We start from the raw sequence: 24009 nt of genomic DNA, 5'->3' as shown, positions 1-24009 counted from the left end.
CTCCCACCCCGCTATTCGATTAATATTTTTGTAAATATATTGAAAGAATATTGAGGGTTGGTTACCGAATTTTGCCTAGGTTGCACTGCACTATGTTTAACCTGACCTGTATTACGGTATTGAGGTGGCGGATTCCCAGTTAAAATTCCGGATGAGTTAATTCCCCTTGGAAATGAGAAGCAATGAGATAGCAGGTAAGTATTTAATAATTAAAATTACTTTTATTTAAAAAATGTGTTTAAATGCAGCATTAAGCCACGTTTTCCCTGAAAGCAGCCAACAAGTACAGATTTCAATGATTAACTGACCAATGTCGTCGCACAAGCCGTTATAAGCAATAGACTGGCCAATATCGTCGCACAAGCTCTTGAACCTATTGTTTGCATACAGGCTGTCTGCTGCAGTGTACCAGTGAAGTATAAACAGGCAGTGGTTATCGTCCCTAGCGCAGTTAACAGCAGACTAACTTGCAGTTATTGTTCCTAGCGTAGCTAAAACAAACTGACTTGCAAAACTGCGTCTCTACATTAGTTGTGAGCTAACGCTCACCACGAAAAACGATTACTCTAATCGAACAGCTAAGGTTCATACCACGCGTTTTAAGCCAGTTTTCTAAGCTACGAAAAACCTGATTACTGCCGCAACTGCCGCATCCGCGCCGAGAATTAGTTGTATAATTTATCTTTGAGAATTGAGTTCTTTAACAACATTCATTAACAAATGGTAACATAATGTGAATATCGTGTTAAATGGAATATTTTTAACGGAGTGTTTATAGAGAAGAATCTACAAACAATGTTTGAATTACACGTGTCACGGAAGAGAATGTTTATGAATTATTGAAATAGTCCACTATTTGCTGTGTCTCAGTCACGTGGTATTACTGCGCAGCACTGGAGATTCATAGCCTGAGGCTATTAATACATACGGGAAAATTATATTACTGATTTTCAACAAGTATAGTGGGATATCGAGAGTCCAATACACTAACACGCGTCTGTTGCGTAACCTCGTTGATAGTGCTTGCTAGTACAGCGAGGTTAAATGTGATATGTGTGGGAAACGTTCTTTTGGTCTCAACAGGTAGCGGCGATCTCTCCTGTATTCTTATCCTGTAACAAATTGAACATGAGTTCACCAATAACTACATGTATAATAACGACAACGACAAAAATGCTTTGTAATCGCTAACACCGAATATAAAAACAACTAATTAATACAAGAAATATATACTTTTTCAATATATCGTGCTAAAATGCTGACTTTGAAATAAAGTTTGAAATTTACGTTTCTAAACAATTAAATTAATAACAATCTTTTAACTATTGTGTATTTTGTCACTTGTTCGTCGCATTTTCCACCGCATGAAATGTGTGCTATTATAGTCGAACTACACATTAGTGTTAGTAGATTAAAATTATACTACGGGAGTTTACATCATATGCGTCCTCACATGGCGTATTATGATTTTATTTCTTCACCATCGAAATATATCGTATGTTTATACTTGATTAACACGCTGTTTTCTTTCCATACATTCAACTTTCACTTTTATAGCCGTGTCATGCGGAAATGGGTATTATGGCGTTTCGGCAAGTGTAGCTCAAGCCCATCCTGTGCATTTGCGCAGTATGGTCAGGGGCGATGCTGTCCGCTTTAAAACCACTCGAGGTTTTATGGTCTCATTATGTATCTCCTGTTCAGACTGAGAGATGCGCAGACTGGGTGGGCTATAGATATGATGGGCGCATATGGCATAAGACCCATGATCGCATGACGCGGGTATAAAAAAAATCATTTCGAATTGTAAATGGCTCGTTTTAGCACAATGCATTTAGATATCAAAATGGATTCAAAATATAGCAAACTGGCAAATAAGGGTAGCCTATTCAGGCGTTTAGGAACGATTTCCAGAGTTGCTGACCGAGTATTGGTTAGATAATTAAACGAGTTTCCTCTTATCGTGACACTATATTATTTTGGTGGCGTTTACTTTCTCATTTTGAAAGCAAAGCTGTGTGTTTCGATATTTAATTAGATCGTCACCTTACGATTTAGTGACCGAGTACAGACCATGACATTATGTTAGATGGATTTTTGCGCGTAATTGTAACTGGGTCACAATTTGTGTCTATGCGTCGCTTGAACATGCAGTGAGTAGTCCGGATTTCCTTACACTGAACAGTGTTACATCCTCGACGGTCTGCACAGACACAGTGATGAAGTTAAAGTTCAGGGGATTTCTCTCGAATAAGCCTATGAAATATTCGAATGTATTCAATCGTGTCTGCTGGCGTTATGCATAGACCATTTAAGATGGATGAAAAGTTGGGTAAAACAGCTATGCCGAAAAAGCGCATTAGGGTTCTATACCAATGTTAAGGTCAGAGACTGGTTGACATCGTGTAAATTGCTAGGGTAAAAAGTAATGCATCAACAACAAAACAGGGTCTGTTTTTATGACTACTTAATTCTTGAGTAAAAATATTGCTCGGAGATTTATTTTTTTATTTATTTTCATCAATGATCTGATTGTAAAATTTATTGAATATTACTGGTTCTCATTATACCACTTTCATAACATTGGCTATGCTTTCAGAACGTCAAAAAGGGACATGTTGTTGTTATTTTGTCTAAGTTATCTCTATAACATAAATAGGATAATAAACAGTGCACATACATCTCGACATGTTCGTTAAGAAACACTCTTTATAAATATGAATGGGTTGTGTTCATTTCAAACTTGAGATTTAAAATGCGTCTAAGATTATGCAATAGCGAACAACTTCATTGCCTTCAGCGCTTTGAATAGGATTATACCAAATACAAAGGGATTTGCACCCATCCACACACGAACTTTCTTTGGCGGGGGATATCAATTCAACGAATTTGCTGCCTGTCTCCTACTGTTTTTATCGCTATTGACATTATTTATTTATATTCATTCATTTATGTTTATAGTGTTTATAATTCAAGCCGTGATGTGTAGTTTTCAAAATGCTAAATCACTTATAAATTGACCATACACATAAACTATATAATTTCATACAGATCTACAAGCTGTTGGATCGAAGCTCGATGCGACACAAAACGTCGTTGCGCTCGTACCTTCCTCATATTGGACCCACGTTCATTACTTCCACAGCTTCGGCATGACGGAAAACTACATCATCATCATTCAACAACCACTCCTAATGGACATAAAAACGGCTGCGCTAGGATATTCGGCGGCAGATGCCTTGAAATTTCACCCAGATATGAAGGTAAGGGCAGGAAGGCTCTATCGGACGTTGTTTGCTCAGGCGTAACAAAAAATGTAACCTTTGAGCGTATAACGGACCGTTTAAATTATTTGCTTAAAGGCATCAAATCATACTCCGGGGTTCTTTTTATTATATGGTCCGTACCGCGGATCCTTTTTAGTATACATAAGGGTATTTTTTTTCTTGTCCTCTGACCAACCCATACAGAAGCTTTGAAGTTATAAAGGTGATGACAGGCTTTGTATTTGTTCATTAAAATATTCGAAACAGCACAGACAGAGTCTTTGACGTGGTATTTAGAGATAAAGGTGATCACCGGCTACTTGCATGTATATTTTTAATTCGCATAACCATTCATTCATTCATTCATTAAATTATTGCGGTAACAAAGACGGGATATTAAACGTATTTGCTTATCTCTTTTAGACGCGATTTTGCATGATACACAAACAGACTGGAGAGCAACTAAACAAGCATATGGTCTACGAGGCTGATGGGTTCCTTACGTTCCATACTGCAAACGCGTATGAGGAAAACGGTACTTATGACAGCCTTCACATTGATGCCGTCATTTACTATTGGTGCCATCATGTACTTGACGTCATAAAGATAGCCATGTTTAGATTTAAACGCTTTAAAATAAGAGACAATGTCACATACATCAAGTGTAAAATATTAATAATACATTTTTACAAGGAAAATAAGGTAAGAATTATGTAAGTATTGCTAACATTGTAAAACTATGCGCATTTCCTTATGTGAACACTATGTATTAACCTCATCCATGTGACATTCTCACGAAATATGTTCCCGAAATATGTTTATTTCCTGTTTATTTAGATTAACTGTTCTTTAAAATGATGTGTGTTTTGTGTGTACTTCAATGCATGCTGTTATTTTATTTGCATTTTTATAACGACGATGAGCTTCACATGCTTAAGTCAAAAATATTCTGTTCTGTTCTGTCATAGCTAAGTAGCCTCAGATGAAAATTCACCGAGTTAAGTTATATAGTTCATAACGATGAGGATAAGTAGGTGTGTTTGTCCTTTTTTTCTATCTGACAATGACTGAATACCAATTCAATGCGGTTTTGACAACTTTTCTTTAAAAGCATTGAATGTTACAAAGGGTGTAGCTGTGTCTTGGGTTTCGTTTTTTTAATGTTTTGGTGCGGGTTATCAAAGCTCTAATGGTGTATAAAATTATATATGCGTTAGTTTGCTTTGTTTCCTGAGAATTAAAACCTTGTGCAGTTACCTCTGTTGATAAAATGAAATAATTATTCAATTTAAAGCTTGACAATATTTTCAACCATTCGGTATGTTTTTTTATTAAAAATTATAAAGAATCTATATATGCTTCTATTGGCTGATACTATTGTCCAATCTTATTTACCTTTTTTCAGAGCTTAAGTGATGAATTGTGCTGTGAAAACAATACTTTAATTATTATTGTGTGTAATGACATGTGCATGTAAAAATTAAAAAAAATCATTAATGTCATTATCACAATATTGTAACGTATCCATCTCTTTTAAGAACGAATTAAAGTTGTCATTGAAAGCACTCATAAGGCACCGTCACTCGTGAAAATATCGATGAAAAAAAGGTGAAACAAAACATTGTCTTCCACCGAACTCATCTTCTAACTACGTATTTTCTTTGCATACTTCTCATCTAGAACCTTTGAGTTCCTGGTAGTTAAGAAATACATAAGTATATCCAATCTACCCTGGAAACGCACTCGAGAGCGTTTCAATAATCAACAGCTTTCGATTTAATCGAGCTAAAATGAATACGTATAATTTGAATTCAAATTTTATCTATATTAACGCCAACCATGTGATTGTTTTAACGCTGTTTTACCCTGTAGGTAACATTGTGATGGATTTGGTGTGGCACAAAGACGCCGGGATTATCGATGCGTTTTATCTAAAGGTGCCTTTGCCTGGTATTTTAGTATTATATGAGAGACTAAAACAATCTTTTTATGCCACCGGATCGAAAGCTTGGGGGCATATTGTTTTTTGCCTGTCTGTCTGTCATTCATTCATTTTGTGTGTCCCAAAACATTAACCTTGGTTAAAGTTTGATAACTTTTGCATTATTGAAGATAGCAACTTCATATTTGGCATGCATGTGTATCTCACGGAGCTGCACATTTTGAGTGGTGAAAAGTCAAGGTCAAGGTCATCCTTCAAGGCCAAAGATCAGATATCATTGTATTTTTAATTTCTAAAACTTTAAATCTTTGTTAAATATTGAAGATAGCAACTTGATATTTGGCATGCATGTGTATCTCATGGAGCTGCACGTTTTGAGTGGTGAAAGGTCAAGGTCATCCTTCAAGGTCAAATGTCAAATTTATGGCTTCAAAGCGGCGCAATAGGGGGCATTGTGTTTCTGACAAACACATTTCTTGATTAAATTTTGAAGCTGATTTAAAGAAATATAACAGCATGCAAATATTTCCGTTGTGTTTTTTATATGACTTTGGTCTGGCGCAGATTACCTCTTGTTGTAAACTTGGAATACTTGATTTCGAATCGGTTCAAAACAATACTTATAAGGTATTTGTACAGTACACATGTTATGTCTATTCCGTTTTATTAAACAATCTGAGCCGATATATATATATATGATACAATTGTATTTTAATGCAAATCTCTATGATGATTATTGCATTAGGGTTAAGGTGGCTACTGATTCATTTTATTCTTAACTTTAAATAAGTAGTTCTAACTTTTGTTTTAATTCACAATTTCCGGAAACATAATTATACGTGCTTTGTAAATAGTAATAATTATATGATCACGAGGAAACATACAAAACTCAAATGTTGGTATTGTTCAGTTACTGGTATTTTTGTTACAGAATCTTAGTTCGGAGAAAGTGGAAGAAACGTTTAAGAAGATCGATAACTCCGTACTTAAAAGATTAGTTTTTCCGATCAATTTGAGCGGACAGGTATAACGGATACGTAGAGTGTACATTATGGTTATCTACCTACCCTTTGAACAATAATTTTGAGTTCAGGTTTGTAACGATAATAAATACCACCATACTGTAAACTTTGAAATATCGGTAATGAGTATAATATCACATTGTGCGCATGCGTTATTTCATTGTAGAGCACCTAAATCACTTCTCAGCGCTCTGTGTTGTTTTTTTTTCACAGCCAAAAAACGACGAATCCTCTTCTTCTGTACCGTTTCACGTATCTCTCAAAGACGGTAAAGTGTACTGTAAAGCGGAGACCATCTGTGATGTTGGTAAAGAAGTATTTTGTTTTTATCTTACACGTATATTATTACTTTTCCTGATGTTTATTGCTAATGTGTTTTTGCTTACATTGTCGTACGGTTTTTGTTTCGTAGGGTATCGATTTTAATTCACGAGTTTTAAGATATATTATAGAGCGAGTGAATACATTTATTTTTTAAGCTAAAGATTTAATAGGAAATCAATATTGAACCTAAACCAACAAATTGTTGTTTTTGCTTTCACACTGTTGTCTTAAGTTTGGAGCCAGATAATTTCGAGAAAAAACGTTATTTTTCACTGTAAGAAACAGTAAATTACCAAATTTAAATAACTGATAGTACTCTATGAAACTGTAAAGTCTATGTTGCCGCGCCAGCAGGCAGTACATTTGAAGACACATTTCGAGGACCACGACAAGGCCGATACCGTCAGAAGACTGTCAGTAATCAACATATGTTTTACAAGACCGAATAGTGGGTTTTTTTAAACATGGATCTACAGAGTTGCATTTATAGAGCAGAGAACACTAAGCTAGTGTTAAATGCAGAGAAATATATTTAGCGAAGCTTAAATAAAATAAATAACGAACCGAGTGTTTCAGGCGTTCGTGCTTAGGAAATACACTTATCTGTTTTCGGCATTTACCTCGTAAGCAATTTATCCCATCCATTCCGCATTTTCTGTTGTTTATCCCATTCTTTTTGCATTTTTCTGTTGTTTATCCCATCCTTTGAGCATTTTTATGTTGTTTATCCCATCCATTCCGCATTTTTCTGTTGTTTAACCGATCCATTTAGCATTGCTCTGTTATTTCTCAATCCATTCCGCATTTTTCTGTTGTTTATCCCATCCATTCCGCATATTTCTGTTGTTTATACAATCCATTCCGCATTTTCTGTTGTTTATCCCATCCTTTTTGCATGTTTCTGTTATTTATCCCATCCATTCCGAAATTTGTTGTTGTTTATCCCATCCTTTCCGCATGTTTGCATTGTTCTGTTGTTTATCCCATCCTTTCCGCATTTGTTGTATTGTTTATACCAGCCATTCCTCATTTTCCTGTTGTTTATCCTATCGATTCCACATTGGTATGTTTTCTAAGGTAATAAACAAAATAAAAGGACTTAATAAGAAAACACTTAACATTTAATGACGAAATAATTATAAATAAAATATCATCACTATACTCTGAGTGGTTGGTGTATTGAACAAAATCGATCATATGCGTTGTTAAAGCGGGCGTGAAAGCAATGAAATCAAGGCGAAAGTGGAAATTAGTATAATTTGTTATGTTAAGAATCGCACATTTAGATACACATACTAGCAAGTGCATTAAGTTATTTACAAATAGTGATACAATAGTATTTAAACGCAGAAAAAGACTAAATAAAACACATGTTGCCCACACTAGAAAATATAAGAATGGGCGACTCAACGTATGTGTCTTACGTCTTGTCGGCTGGATTTTTGTTTTGAAGAAACTTCCTTTAAAACTCAAACCTTCATACAAGCGGAACGTTTCGTCCTTGATTAGCCTCTACGATCTTCAAAGACTAATCCGGGACGACATTTTACGCTCATGCATTAAGCCATGTTTACCAACAGCGCGGCTCATTTTTATATTCCTTTGTGTTCCTTTTGTGTCTCAAGTGTATGTTTTATGTACACAATTCTCTAAGCAGCGATATTGTTTTCATTTCGCGGAGCGCACCGGCTAATGTTGGACAACACTAACGCATCTGTTTAAGCCCTATTTTCCCACAGGGCAGCTTACATGTTCTGTCTTATCCAGCCACAATTTCTTAAAAGAGCTCAAAGTTGTTTAACCAAACTTTGCTGTAGCTTAGTTTTTCATTTGAAATACAGTTTGTTTGCATTCGTTGGAATATATAGACTTTTTGTAAATAATGATATATGATTTGTTACCGTTCACACATCGTTACAGGATTGGAATTCCCACAGTGGAACTACGCCGGATATAACGGCCGGAAGTACCGATATGTGTACGGGGTAGGAATCCACAAAGGCGACAGGATGAACACCAGTGTGAGTACAAGGTCACTTGTTCTACAATCAATTGCAAACAACAGGACCATGTCTTATTTCATATTAGCGTCGTTATGTGAAAATAAGGTTTAATGCATGTGCGTAAAGAATCGTCCCGGCTTGACCTGTTCAGTCCGCACAGACTAATCAAGGACGACCATTTCCACATAAAGTGGATTTTCTTCAAGAATAAGTCTTTCTATAGACTAGAAAATACAACAAATGCAGAAAGTTTGTCCATGCACAGGCTTATCTGGGACGACACCTAACGCGTATGTATTTAACCCCGTTTTTACAAAGCGAGGTTTGATTACCTTATGAAAAACTTATGATAAGATTGAATGACCACCAGAATAAGTACATGGGCCCGTATTTACCAAAAAATTCTTAAACTTAAGAATACAGGAGAGACTTACAACCAATAAAAATACTTTCAGCGTTTGAATATATAACGGCTACCGCTAGTAATTGTATAGATATGTAAATGTTCTGCATGAAGAATGATAGGATAGAGGTTGTTAATGCAAAGATTGACTCAAAACTAAAGAATTTCTTGAATATACAAATATAAAGACTATTTTTTATTCTAAGAATTAGGTCTAATAATTATTTGGTTAATACGGGTAACTTATGCTACAATCAGTTGCAAACAGGGCCCCGTCTTATCAAGATCTTGTTGCAAATTTATCTTGCGATTAACTGTTTATCTCTCATCAAAGACGCTTTTATTGTAAATATTAACTTAAAATATAGGGCATGTGAACAATTGAAAGAATAGAATTTCTTAAATAAAAAAATTTGATTGGTACTATTCAGTTGCATTTCTTTTAAATTGTCATTGTGAATGATAGAACTTAAGTTTGTCTTACGATGATTGCTAGGCCGGGGCCCAAGCCATTTTACATTACCAAATCATTTGAAAAATTAAAAGATCAACATTACTTTAGACCATTATACAAAAAATGGACCATACATTAAGACCACTCCAGTTTCTCCGCAAAACAATTGAATAGCATAAGCACTGAACACCCACATTTACTCCATTATATATTGTGCACCAAAGACTTGAAGTGTTCATATACGATTTTGGTGTCAGTATTACCGGTATTTTGTTTAATCTTAAATCAAACCTTCAAATGTAAACGAGATTAGTTAGAAAACGTTAATTATTTTAACGATTGATCAAATCATGTTAACTTCATTGAAATTCATTTAACCCAGTTAACGAAAGTCATAACGACCCAGTTTTGGAATTTATTAACGACTCAGTTTTTGTAATTTATTACAACCGAGTTAATATAATTCATTACGATCCAGTTTTTTGGAAATTCATAACGACTCGGTGTTTGTAATTCATTACGACCTAGTTATTGAAATTCATAACGACTCAGTTTTTGTAATTCATAACGACACAATTATTGAAATTTATAACGACCCAGGTTTAAAATTAATAACGACCCAGTTTGTGTTTAAGCTATTTGTAGCTCTTTCAATTTTGATGTCACCATTAATTTTCTCATATGCAAGAGTATAGTTTAATACAAGTATCTGTTGTATTGTCGATCAATTTTTGTTCACTTCATGGACATCATAAACACCAAAATTGTGAATTTAAAAACGACTCAGTTTTTAAAATTCATAACTATCCAGTTTATGAAATTCATAACAACCGTTTTTGACTGTCTCAACAACCCGTTTTTGAAATTCATCAGGCCAATTTTCGAAATTCATAACTAACCAGTTTTTGAAATTAATAACGGCCAAACTTTTGAAATGCATAACGACCGAGTTTTTGAAATTCACAACAAGCCGTTTTTGAAATTCTTAAAACAACCTTTTTTGGAATTAATAACGGCCCTTTTTAGCTCACCTGAGCACAACGTGCTCATGGTGAGCTTTTGTGATCGCCTTTTGTCCGTCGTCAGTCGCCCGTCGTGCGGCGTCAACATTTTGGCTTGTGAACACTCTAGAGGCCACATTTATTGTCGTCCGATCTTCATGAAACTTGGTCAGAACATTTGTCCAATTCATACCCCGACTGAGTTCGAAACTAGGTCGTGCTGGGTCAAAAACTATGTCACTAGGTCAAAACAAGAAAATCCTTGTGAACACTGTAGAAAGCACATTTGATGCCCAATCTTCATGTCACTTTGGCAAATGTTTGTCTAAATGATATGTTGGTTAAGTTCAAAAATGGTTCCGGTCCGTTGAAAAACATGGCCGCCTGGGCGCGGGGCAGTATTCCTTATATGGCTATAGAGAAACCTTGTGAACACTCTAGAGGTCGCAATGTTTGCCCAATTATCATGAAACTTGGTCAAAACATTGGTTTCATTGATATCTCGGATCAGTTCGAAAATGGTCCAGATCGGTGAAAAAAACATGGCCGTCAGGGGGCGGGGCAGTTTTCTCTATATGTATATAGAACATTCTAGAAGTCACATTTGTGGTCCAATCTTCATGAAATTTGATCAGAACATGTGTTTTCTGGATATGACGGTTGAGTTTGAAAATGGTTCGGATCGGTAAAAAAGCATAGCCGTCAGGGGCAGGGTGTCATTTTCCTTTTATTTGTATAGTAAAAAAGCTTGTGAACACTCTAGAAGTAACATTTTTTGCCTAATCATCATACAAAAAAAATCTAAAAAGCGATTTTATAGATATCTCGGACGAGTTCGAAACTGGTTATGATGGGTGGAAAAACATGGCCCCCATGGGGTGGGGCAGTTTTCTATATATGTATATAGTGAAAACATATTAACAGTCTGTTAAAGAAAGATCACCTGTACATGCATACTTTCTAATAGTTAACTCCCTTGTTAAAACCTTGTTAACACTCTATAGGTCACAATTATTGTCAAATTTTCGTGAAATTTGGTCAGAAGATTGGTCTCAATGATATCTTGGATGAGTTTGAGAATGGTTACGTTTGCTTGAAAAACATGGCTGTCAAGGGGCCGGGCATGTTTCCTTATATGGCTATATATGGCTATAGTTAAATCTTGTTAACACTCAAGAGGCCACACTATTGCCCTATCTTCATGAAACTTGGTCAGAAGATTCATCCCAATAATATCTTGGAAGAGTCCAAAAATGATGCTGGTTGGTTGAAAAACATGGCCGCCAGGGGGCGGGGCATTTTTCCTTATATGGCTATAGTAAAACCTTGTTAACACTCTAGAGGCCACATTTATTTTCCGATCTTCATAAAACTTGGTCAGAAAATTTATCCCGATGATATCTTGGATGATTTCGAAAATAGTTTCGGTTGCTTAAAAAACATGGCCACCAGAGGGCGGGGCATTTTTCCTAATATGGCTTTATATGGCTTTATTAAAACCTTGTTAACACTCTAGAGGTCACATTTATTGTCCAATCTTCATGAAATTTGGTCAGAAGATTGGTCTCAATGATATCTTGGATGAGTTTGACAATGGTAACGTTTGCTTGAAAAGCATGGCTGCCAAAGGGCGGGGCATTTGCCTTATATGGCTATATATGGCTATAGTAAAATCTTTTTTACACTCTAGAAGCCACATTTATTGTCCGATCTTCATGAAACTTGGTCAGAAGATTCATCCCAATAATATCTTGGACGAGTTTAAAAATGATTTCAGTTGGTTAAAAAACATGGCCGACAGGGGACGGGGCATTTTTCCTTATATGGCTATAGTAAAACCTTATTAACACTCTAGAGGCCACATTTTGTTTCCTATCTTCATGAAACTTGGTCAGAAGATTTGTCCCAATGTTATCTTGGATGAGTTCGAAAATGGTTTCGGTTGCTTTAAAAACATGGCCACCAGGGGGCGGGGCATTTTTAACCAGGTTTTCCGAAGGAAAAAACTGGTTATTAGATTGGCGAATGCGGGCGGGCTGGCTGGCGGGCTGGCTGGCTGGCTGGCTGGCGGGCTGGCGGGCTGGCGGAATGAGCTTGTCCGGGCCATAACTATGTCGTTCATTGTCAGATTTTAAAATCATTTGGCACATTTGTTCACCATCATTGGACGGTGTGTCGCGCGAAATAATTACGTCGATATCTCCAAGGTCAAGGTCACACTTTGAGTTCAAAGGTCAAAAATGGCCATAAATGAGCTTGTCCGAGCCATAACTATGTCGTTCATCGTCAGATTTTAAAATCATTTGGCACATTTGTTCACCATCATTGGACGGTGTGTCGCGCGAAATAATTACGTCGATATCTCCAAGGTCAAGGTCACACTTTGAGTTCAAAGGTCAAAAATGGCCATAAATGAGCTTGTCCTGGCCATAACTATGTCATTCATTGTGAGATTTAAAAATCATTTGGCACATTTGTTCACCATCATGGGACGGTGTGTCCCACGAAAGAATCACGTCAATATCTCCAATGTCAAGGTCGCCACGACTAAAAATAGATTTAAAAAAAAAAAAAACTTACAAAGGGGGTTAATTTTTTTTGGTCATTTCAAAAGTTCAGTTTGAGTTTTCTCCCTTTATCAGATTTTTTTTTCACAATGAAAACCTGGTTTTGTGACAATTTTGTCCCTTTTTTATAATATGGCTATATATTGCTTTAGTAAAACCTTATTAACACTCTAGAGGCCACATTTATTGACCGATTATCATGAAACCTGGTCAGACGATTTGTCCCAATCATATCGTGGATGAGTTCGAAAATGGTTCCGGTCGGTGGAAAAACATGGCTGCCAAGGGGGTGTGGCATTTTTCCTTATACGGCTATAGTAAAACCCTGTTAAAACTCTAGAAGCCATATTTACTGTACGATCATCATGAAACTTTGTCAGAAGATTTGTCCCAATGTTATCTTGGACCAGTTCGAAAATGGTTCCATTTGCTTGAAAAACATGGCCACCAGTGGGCGGGGCATTTTTCCTTATATGGACTTATGAATCTTCATGAAACTTTGTCAGTATATTTGTTTAAATGATATATTGGATGTGTATGAAAATTGTTCAGGTGTGTTGAAAAACGTGGCTGCCAGGGTGTTCACTAAGCATGAAAGTTGGTTAGAACATTTTATTCAAATGACATCTAGGGCTGCACAGAACAGATCAGTTCCTTTGAATCTCAGGTGAGCGACTTTGGGCCTTTCAGGCCCTGTTGTTAAAATTGATAACCACCCAGATTATGAAATCCATATCGACCCAGTTTTAGAAATTCATAACGAAACAGTTTGTGCAAGTCATAACGACCCAGTTGTTTTTTTAATTCATACCGACCCAGTTTTTAAAATTCATAGCGATCCAGTTTTTAACATTCTAAGCGACCCAGTTTTGAAATTTAGTACTATCCAGTTATTGAATTTAAGACAACCTGTTTTTTGAATTCATAACGACCCAGTGTTTATTATGTCCCCACCACTATAGTGGGGGCATATTGTTTTTACCCTGTCTGTTGGTTTGTTTATGTGTTTGTTTGTGTGCTTGCGTCAAACTTTAACATTTGCCATAACTTTTGCAATATTGAAGATAGCAACTTCATATTTGGCATGCATGTGTATCTCATATAGCTGCATATTTTGAGTGGTATAAGATCAAGTTCAAGGTCATCCTTCAAGGTCAAAGGTCAAATATATGGATCAAAATCGCTTATTTAATGTACACTTTTGCAACATTTAAGATATCAACTTGATATTTGGCATGCATGTGTATCTCATGGAGCCACACATTTTGAGTGGTGAAAGGTGAAGGTCAAGGTCATCCTTCAAGGTCAAAGGTCAAATATATGAGGACAAAGTGTTTCACAAACACATCGCTTGTTTTGAAGGTTATGAAGATCAACGTGGACAACAAGACCTACGAGGAGTGGCGCGAGGCAGGATGCTATGTGTCCGAGCCGGTGTTCATAGCCGACCCGAGGGGCACGGCAGAGGACCATGGTATGTTATCTGTCTGAGCCGATGTTCATAGCCGACCCGAGGGGCACGGCAGAGGACCATGGTATGGTATCTGTCTGAGCCGGTGTTCATAGGGGCACGGCAGAGGATCATGGTATGTTATGTGTCTGAGCGGGTGTTCATAGCCGAACCCAGGGGCACGGCAGAGGACCATGGTATGTTATGTGTCTGAGCGAGTGTTCATAGCCAAACCCAGGGGCACGGCAGAGGACGATGGTATGTTATTTGTCCGAGGCCACAGAGGCTTATCAAGGACGACACTTTATGATTCCAGTGAAGTTTTTCTTTTAGAAGAAGTCTCCTCTACACAAAAATCCAGCTTAGGCGGAAAGTGTATTCCCTGAATAGCCGATGTGGACTGCACAGGCGATTCTTGGATGGCACCTTACGCACATACATTGAGTCCCGTTTACCAAGATTGATACTTATATTTTATAAGACGTATCCAAAACAGTGCTGGGGTTTTCAAAAGCCTATTTATCTGGCAGTACTAAAAAATCTTGCCTATTACAATATCGATAAACATACCATATCGACCGTTATTACTTGAAACACACTGCGTTTCGTATGGAGATTGAGTTGGTTCTTTTTTCCGTGTTTCTTATAAGAATAAGGAATAAGACAAAGTTCCGTATTCCTTATTTAAGCTTTGCATTTTGATATACTATTTATGAAAAATAATACAGGCATTTCTTAAATAAATCAAAACAAAATAACCATAAGATAATACAGTTGTATTACAATACAAGTTCATGTCACTCACTTGCGTATGAAAAGGATTTATTGTTGAAACAGAACTGATATTTGCTACTTTAAATACTAACTTCACATCAACAAAACCTGAAACATGTTACATTTATGTGATCTACATATTTAACATTCTTTTACTCCGCTGAATACGTAAAAAGGAACGAGTTTTATATTGCTTATTCAAATCGACAAAGGGACTGGCAATTTCGTACTTAAAAAGTAAATTGAAATTAATCAATGAGTACTACATATAAATGCAAATCATTTTATATGTAGGTTTGAAATTATAAATATTAATTGCAATAAATTTGAATTTTACTTAGTTGTACTTAATAATAACACAGTTTTTTATTCGGTATGAATGGGGAACTGGTTCCTTGTTATTTATTATAACCGAATAAGGAACTGGCGTTTTCTTACTTGACCAGTATATTGAAAGTATATTGAAATAAAACCAAAGAGTACTTTATATAGATTAAAATCAACGTATATATGGTTCGGATACGAAACATATTATTGCAAAATATAACGATTATGTATTATAAAAATGATAACTCAGTTCCTTGTTTGCGGTTGAATAAGGAATATGAACCAGTTGAGCTTATTCGTAGTGCTGAGCACAATCGAAACAAGTTACCTTTTGTAGGTCATTTTGGCCCCTTAAAAGATACCAAGTGCCAATATTGCGACACTTTTAAGTAGTATATTTAAATATTGTACTTGTTTGTAAAAGAAATTCTTCTTATATAAAAGACGGATTATGACGAGAATTTCTCTCTTCATAGTGTTCCTGATGTTTTGATTGTTTTATATAATGTACATGTATATTTGAGTTTGTATAAAGACCTGGTAAAACGGGGCGTTATACATGTGCGTTAAGTGTCGCCCCAGATACGGAACGACGGAATCTGCCTAGGCTAGATTTTCCTTAAAACGATGCTACGTTTTAACGAATACCATAAAAGCGGAACGTGTCGTCCGTGATTAACGTAACGTGCGCGGATTGCAAGGGCTTGTCTAGGAAGACACTTCACGCACAGGCATACAGAACGTTTTCCAGAACGCCTAAATTATATTACACACGTACTTTCCAGGTGTTCTATTGGTCGCAGTCAACAAGGTCCACATGGATGACTCGAGGAGTTGCTTCTTGTTAGTGCTGGACGCCACAAACATGACGTCACTGGCCAAGGTCAAGTTTGAAGGATTAGACGATTTCCCAAGAGATTTCCATGGACTTTTTAAATCTGAAATAGGCAAACCAAATGAATTATATGATGAAGTAATGCGTGTGTAAATGACTTAATTTGTTTTTTTATCGAATCGATTAGGGTTATAATGCATACAAGTAATTTGTATGCGTTTGCCCAATACCAATTTATACTATTTTCCGTGTTATTCATTTGAGTTTGTGCTTGCCATATGATTTTGTCCTTTGTCTGATTGTTTTGCAATTAATCATTTGTATGCCCCAGGTAGGGTGGTATATAGCAGTTGAACTGTCCGTCAGTCCGTATGTCTGTCAGTCTGTGCGTCCTTCCGAAAACATTAATATTGGCCATAACTTTTACAATATTGAAGATAACTTGATATTTGGCATGCACGCATATCTCATGGAGCTGCACATTTTGATTGGTGAAAGGTCAAGGTCTTCCTTCAAGGTCAAAGGTCAAATATATGGCTTCAAAGCGGCGCAGTTTAAGGCATTGTGTTTGTAACAAACACATCACCTGTGTTTAAATAGAAATCGTTGAATTGATTATCGGAAGGATTTCCAGCTAACTCAAATGACATTGCACTTTGAGTTTGTATGTGCTTCCGAATTTTAATTTCAAACTAATGAATTTGTTTCACCTTAAAGATAACATCAGTGCTATAATTGTAGAAACGTTGAAGTAACGTATACCTATTGCTGTAAGGGGATTAATATTTAATATGTTCACCAATGCCAATGATGTGTTAGATTTCATTAAACAATTTTTTTCAATATGCCACGTATTATTAGTTTGGCTTGCGTAATTCAGCTTTGGTAGTTGTGTTGTTAAGTATTGATTGTATGTAACAATAAACATTTATACCGTGAACGTGACGACCTATGGAGAAAACTATGTAAGCGTCATTGTGTACTTTTATTGACCTATATGATATAAACGACTATACATTTTAGGCCATATACTCCGTTATAAAATATTTATTTACAAGAATTAACCTATGCACGACTTACATTGCTCAATCAATAGAACTCTATGATTTCTTTATTATTTCACTTATCACGCTTAACTTCAGCATCACATTTATAAGATGGTTGTTTTTGCCCTTGCAAAGGTCTTTCAGTCATATTACTATATTGGTCGACTGCAATAAATTGACGGTAAACATCTATTGACAGAGTATACCATGTTTCCCCACCATGCACACACTAAACATATTATATATAATGTTAACTGAAGTTGTTCCCAATCACATTGTTTGATTTTTCATGCAATCTGCTTCTTCGTTTTCTTCGACAAATAACGTTCGATAACTTTGAAACAAAACAGGAAGCGTATGCATGTATATAGTTTATATAAACATATTAATGCAGTTTTTATGCTCCAATTAAAATGTTACATTCAGTTCTATAAATAGTCAAAACGTGTTTTTAACTCATTCGCATAAGATCGTCTAGAATCCGTTACTTATCAATTTATTGTCATATGAGGTCGCTTCGATCGCCTTATAAGTCAATAATATTGCGTGCCATCGCGACATATAATTGCTAAATTATGTATTAAAGACGGCAATGTCAGCTGGAAGAGTTTCTGGACACATATGTTTATTCAAAACATGTAACAATTCATTCAGCACACTTAAAACTTAAGTCAGTTCCACAGTTTTTTTTGTTTTAAATGAAGTTTTTTAGCTCACATGATTGCTCAGGTGAGCTTTGTGACCGGTCTTTGTCCGTCGTCTGTCCGTCCGTACACATTTGTTCGTAAACACTCTAGAGGCCATATTAATTGTCCGATCTTCATGAAACTTGGTCAGAGGCTTCGTCCCAATGAAATATCGATCGAATTCGAAACTGGGTCGTGCCGGGTAAAACACTAGGTCACTTGGTCAAAAAAGAAATAAAAATATTGTAAACACTGTAGAAGTCACATTTCATGCCCAATCTTCATGTAACTTTGTCAAAATGTTTGTCTTTATGATATGTTGGTTGAGTTCATAAGTGGTTCCGGTCCGTTGAGAAACATGGCCGCCAGTGGGCTGGGCAGTTTTCCTTATTTGGCTATAGAGAAACCTTGTAAACACTCTAGAAGTCACCATTTTTGCTCAATCATCATGAAAGTTGGTCAAAACATTGGTTTTATTGATTTCTCGGACGAATTCGAAAATGGTCCAGATCGGTAAAAAAAACATGGCCGCCAGTGGGCGGGGCATTTTTCTCTATATGTATATAGTGATAACATGTGAACACTCTAGAAGTCATATTTTTGGCCCAATTTTCATGAAATTTGGTCAGAACATTTGTTTCCTTGATATGAGAGTTGAGTTCAAAAATGGTTTCGGTCAGTTGAATAACATAGCAGCCGGGGGTGGGGGCAGTTTTCTTATATTTAAACGTATTAAAAAAAGTTGTGAACACTCTAGAAGTCACATTTTTTGCCCAATCATCATGAAACTTGGTGAAAAGATTTGTTTTATTTATATATATATCACATAAGTAATGCCATAATTATTGCCCTTTGATTGTCCAAATTTTCATTATATTATACAAAATCCTTGTAAACACTCTAGAGGTCACAATTTTGTTTCAGATTTTATGAATTTTGGTCATAATATTTATTTTTGTAAGCAAAGTTTAATGTTTGGTAAGGGGGTAAACTCAAAATATAGGTCACCAGGTCAAATCTTAAAAAAACAAAAACACTTCATATGCGAGAGTTTTGGTTCAATAATGATGAAACTTGACCAGGATGTTTGTCTGGACAATATCTAGGTCAAGTTTGACGTTTGGTAAAGATTGAATAAACCGACTCCTCTCAGGTGAGCGAACTAGGGCCATCTTGGCCCTCTTGTTTCTAATTTCTCTCACTAACAAGCATCATTATGTGTATTCTTCTTTCTACATCCCTAAGCCTTCAAGTGATTTCAATTTTGTGTTGTTTTTACAACAACAACTCTTATTTCATAAAAGCCTGACATGTAAAGCCATGATTTACAGCATTTCAGTCATATAGTTTCAGTAAGTTAACACACTGTCTTTTGGAAAGCTTGGTCGATCTAATAAAAGTGCCAATACAATCGACAAAAGCTAATTAGTTAATCAGAAGTAGATGCTATGCCGCTTCATTATCCATATTAATCATAGCATACGCGTTACTATTATATCGACTGCGATGTGTTAATCAAATCATCAATGGATGAGATCTACAAAGTAACATTAATTCAAAATTGTATTGAGAATTATGTTTTTTTATGAGAACCAGACTGGGCATGGACGAATGTCATGACAGTTATAACTTCGTATCACATTCGTTATCATATGCATATTACAGACTTCGACTGAAAAAGATAACATACGGATTAATTGATGACAGCTTCAGCTGCGGACTAATAACTGAAATCACCAGTTATTTAAAAGCATTTGAATCTAGCCGTATTCACCAAACAATTTTTAGATTTAAGTCTGAGAACAAACAAAAACTTATTTTATTTGGAAGATTCAAGATTTGCTCTTTAATTTTGAGTCAAAAGTTGTATTTACCAACCGCATTTATAACATTGTTTTTGTAGAACACTCATTAACTACATAATCACTAGTACTATCTTTTATATGTTCAAACGGTGGAGGCAATTGTTTGGTTGCACGTCAATTCTTTATCCTTAAGTCTAAGAATTGGTTGGTTAGGGAGGGCCCATGAGGAGGAGCTGAACAATGCAAAAAACAGCAATACATTATTCATACTAATGTTGTCTTTTATCTTATTGAAGCATCCTATTAATAGCTATTCAATAAACCACCATTCATCCTAACAGTCTTAGTTCAGCATCATATTAATAGCTATTAAATAACCCATCATTCATAATGATACTATTAGTTTCGCATCCTATTAATAGCTTTTCAATAACCCATCGTTCATACTCATTATCATAGTTTAGTATTCTATTAATAGCTATTCAATAACCCATCATTCATACTAATTATTATAGCATCATATTAATATATATGGATAATTATGTTCCGGTTCCGGTTGATATAAACATGAAATTACAAATGTAGAAATTTATACTTTAAACAGCACATAAGGTCAGGATTAAAGGATTGAGGGTGTGGATAGTGATTATAAATGGACTAATAGAAGTGCTGCCAAAATGCGTCGAACAGGTGCACAATTGGAACCAAAAACATTCGCAGCAAAAGCGTTACTAAGTTGTAAGCATACAATGTGTGCGAACGATACAGTACCTAATCCATAGGCGATTACGCCGATTTAAATTGAACTCTTTGACCGTTTTTTTTTTACACATTGTTCGTGTTTCTCTAATTTCAATAAACGTGTACATTATATATAAAATAAATTGCGATCAATAGAGGCAAGGTAACTCTGCTAACTACAAGTCAACTCTTTCTATCTCCCTTGGCAAACCGTATTGGTGTGTTTTTTTCTGTCGCATAAAAAAAGCTGCACCCCTTATTTATAAATTTACCATGATTATAATCAAAATAACAACAACTATGTTTAATGATGTTTTTCTTCATTAAAAGACTCAAATAATACTCCAAATCATGGCAGTGTATTTTTATGAATAACGGTATAGATGGAATATTATCGACGTTTCTTTTTGTCATGTGGTATGTAATAGGCTCTGACTAATCTATTTTCAAAGATGTATTAATGCTATACCCATAAAGGCTGTACTATAAATGTTTTTGGTCATAGTCTTTGTTAAAAAAACGCAAGTTTTTCTCTCTTTTACAGTTTTTTGGCTTGTTGTTTTTCAAATGATGCCTTTTTTCCAATAGATTTTATTAAAATATAGATAATGCACAAGTATCAGTTGTTGTTTTTACTCGAAAAGACAATATAAATTAGAGATCATACATAAATATCAATGAAACAATATATCCTAAAAACATTTTTTACAACAAAAGCACAAAAACGTAACAGGTTTATATAAACATGTACATTATACTTTTAACTATAATGCGCATACTGTACTACTGTCGCCAATCACATACTAGATCTGTACTGTTCAGTAATTTTTAAGTAACTGAAACCACAATTCAATTTTATTTACATAGTGACATGTTGTTGTGTTTTTGTTTTGTTTTTTTGTAATAAAAAACCTAAATACAATATAATATATTTGTTCATATGTACATGAAAACACTAAAACGTTGAATTAACAACTCAATTTTAGCTGTTAATCTGTTGAGTGACTCTTATCGCTGTTACATATTGTCTCAAAGAACATCAGTTCCACATAACACAATTAATCAAATTTTAATATAACAATTCGTATGTAAACAATGCCTCATTTTCGCTTTCGACTGAAGCAAAAGGTGTTAATGTGTAAGATAAGCTGATTTTAGCTGTTAATCTGTTGAGTGACTCTTATCGCTATTACATATTGTCTCAAATAAAATCAGTTCCACATAACACAATTAATCAAATTTTAATATAACAATTGGTATGTAAATAATGCCCCGTTTTCGCTTTTCGACTGAAGCTAAATGTGTTAATGTGTAAGAAAAGCTGATTTTATCTGTTAATCTGTTGAGTGACTCTTATCGCTGTTACATATTGTCTCAAATAAAACCAGTTCCACATAACACAATAAATCAAATTTTAATATAACAATTTGTATGTAAATAATGCCTCATTTTCGCTTTCGACTGAAGCTAAATGTGTTAATGTGTAAGATAAGCATTTAAGTAATTAATATTCAAACTGTCAACCTTCTGAAAATTTCTGTTAATTTGTTTGAGTGACTCTTATCGCTGGTGCATCTGTGTCTCAAATAAAATCAAATCCACATAACACAATTAATCTTAATATAACAATTCGTGTGTAAATAAGGCTTCTATTTCGCTTTCAACTGAAGCTAAATGTGTTCATGTGCACGATAAGAATTTAATTAATTAATATTCAAATGAAAAACCTTCTGAAATTCCAATAATCGCACCAGAAATTGTACCATATATATTATTAGTGTTTATTTTCTTGCTTTCTTTTAAATACTATTACACGTAAATTAAAGTACCAACCGTTTGTTTTATAAGTGTGCACTACTATTTTCTTTTGAATACTATTACACGTAAATTAAAGTACCAACCGTTTGTTTTATAAGTGTGCACTACTATTATGCCTATTCTTGTCTCCCTAGTTGAATTTTCATACCAATATTAGTTTTGTTACTAATACATGTTTGTGTATCAGAACTAAAAACTGTTATGATCTAGTTATGATCTAGTGATGTGTATTTTTCCAATATGTTCAAAACTGCCATTTGTTAAATGTAAATTGATTAATGGAAATTATACTTAGTAGCAACACCTAGTGAACGAATATATGTCATAGAAACACATATTGAAAATAGTTAAATTAATATCGGCATATCTAGTTTGTTTTCTTAATGATTAACTGTGTGTACTTGCACAAAAGGCACACGGGATCCAGTGGTATTCAATTATGTTGAAAGTATCTTTTGTGAAAATGTGAACTCTTAAAAATTGTTTTTAGTAACAACTTTTAGTACGCAAATATCTTTCCATGCGATCTTATAAACACTTATTGAAAATAGTTTTTATATATACTGTATATTGTATACTGTTAATCAAACACTGTTTGTATCTTACTTGTTTTATGTTTATGCAGACGTTCATTATAACATTTATATATACACAGTTTATACTGTTAAACAAATTGTTTTTAAGAAGGGAAAAAACTATTTCAATGCTAACATAAAAAAATCATAGTAAATAAAGATAAAAAAAAACACAAAATCTGTTCAGTGCATAGATAATATGTAGCTGAGCGAAATATATATACCATCTTTATTTAAAAAATCCTGATGTTTACATAACCACACATCTTAAATTTTTTGTACAAAACATCTTAAAATAACCACGTTTCTTGTCCGGTAGAAACTTATACTGGTTACACTAATAACATAGCAATACACTGTATTCAACAAAAAGTGACGTTTAGATAAAATGACCTACATATTTTAAAGACTTTTTTCAACTACCTTAACAAATCAATTTTCAGCTTCATATACTTGAGCTTGTTTCTGAAAACTTTTGTAAATCAGTAAGCTGATACCCGTACTACAATACTATTGCTAAAGTTAAAAAATTGGCCTGTGTGCTGTTTACTTGTTTGTTGTTGTTGTTTGTTTTGTTAGCATTTCTCTTAAGACATTTTACATCATAATAGCGTTATTTTTTGTATCGTGTTGTTCATATACAATATGATTGCAGATATATGTATTATGTCTAGATACCTATATTTTGGTCTTTGTTTCTTTTGCAATATTGCTGTAACCTTTGTAACTAGAATGTCTGTTGGATGCTGTTCAAGTCACCGTTTAGACTGTAGATCATTAACTTTAAATTTTTGCCTTTGTTTACAAACGGTACTAACAGCCAACTGGACTGGCGCACAAAACATTACCATTTACTTAACTATCATTTGGTTTGAGTATTAAAATATGTACTCTAAATGTAAAAGGGCTAAATAACATAGACAAACGCACTAAAAATTTTAAATGGTTAGATGAAAAAAAAATAATATAT

At 34.8% G+C, this 24009-nt stretch overlaps 1 protein-coding gene across 1 annotated transcript in view; it reads left to right on the top strand.

Annotated features, from left to right (window-relative positions):
* Positions 1 to 17436, top strand: part of LOC127842167 (carotenoid-cleaving dioxygenase, mitochondrial-like) — a 37362-nt gene extending 19926 nt beyond the window's left edge. The window contains exons 6-13 of the mRNA XM_052371519.1: positions 3052 to 3263; positions 3690 to 3801; positions 5139 to 5203; positions 6140 to 6232; positions 6369 to 6537; positions 8475 to 8575; positions 14345 to 14456; positions 16319 to 17436. Of these exons, the coding sequence (XP_052227479.1) occupies positions 3052 to 3263; positions 3690 to 3801; positions 5139 to 5203; positions 6140 to 6232; positions 6369 to 6537; positions 8475 to 8575; positions 14345 to 14456; positions 16319 to 16521 (1067 nt within the window). The 3' untranslated portion in view covers positions 16522 to 17436. The remainder of the gene's footprint in view (positions 1 to 3051; positions 3264 to 3689; positions 3802 to 5138; positions 5204 to 6139; positions 6233 to 6368; positions 6538 to 8474; positions 8576 to 14344; positions 14457 to 16318) is intronic.
* The last annotated feature ends 6573 nt before the right edge of the window (positions 17437 to 24009 follow it).

Source organism: Dreissena polymorpha, chromosome 8, assembly GCF_020536995.1.
Source record: "Dreissena polymorpha isolate Duluth1 chromosome 8, UMN_Dpol_1.0, whole genome shotgun sequence".
In the NCBI taxonomy this organism is placed as follows: Eukaryota; Metazoa; Mollusca; class Bivalvia; order Myida; family Dreissenidae; genus Dreissena; species Dreissena polymorpha.
The sequence above is the reverse complement of the archived record's forward strand: the minus strand, read 5'-3'. Positions and strand labels throughout refer to the sequence as shown.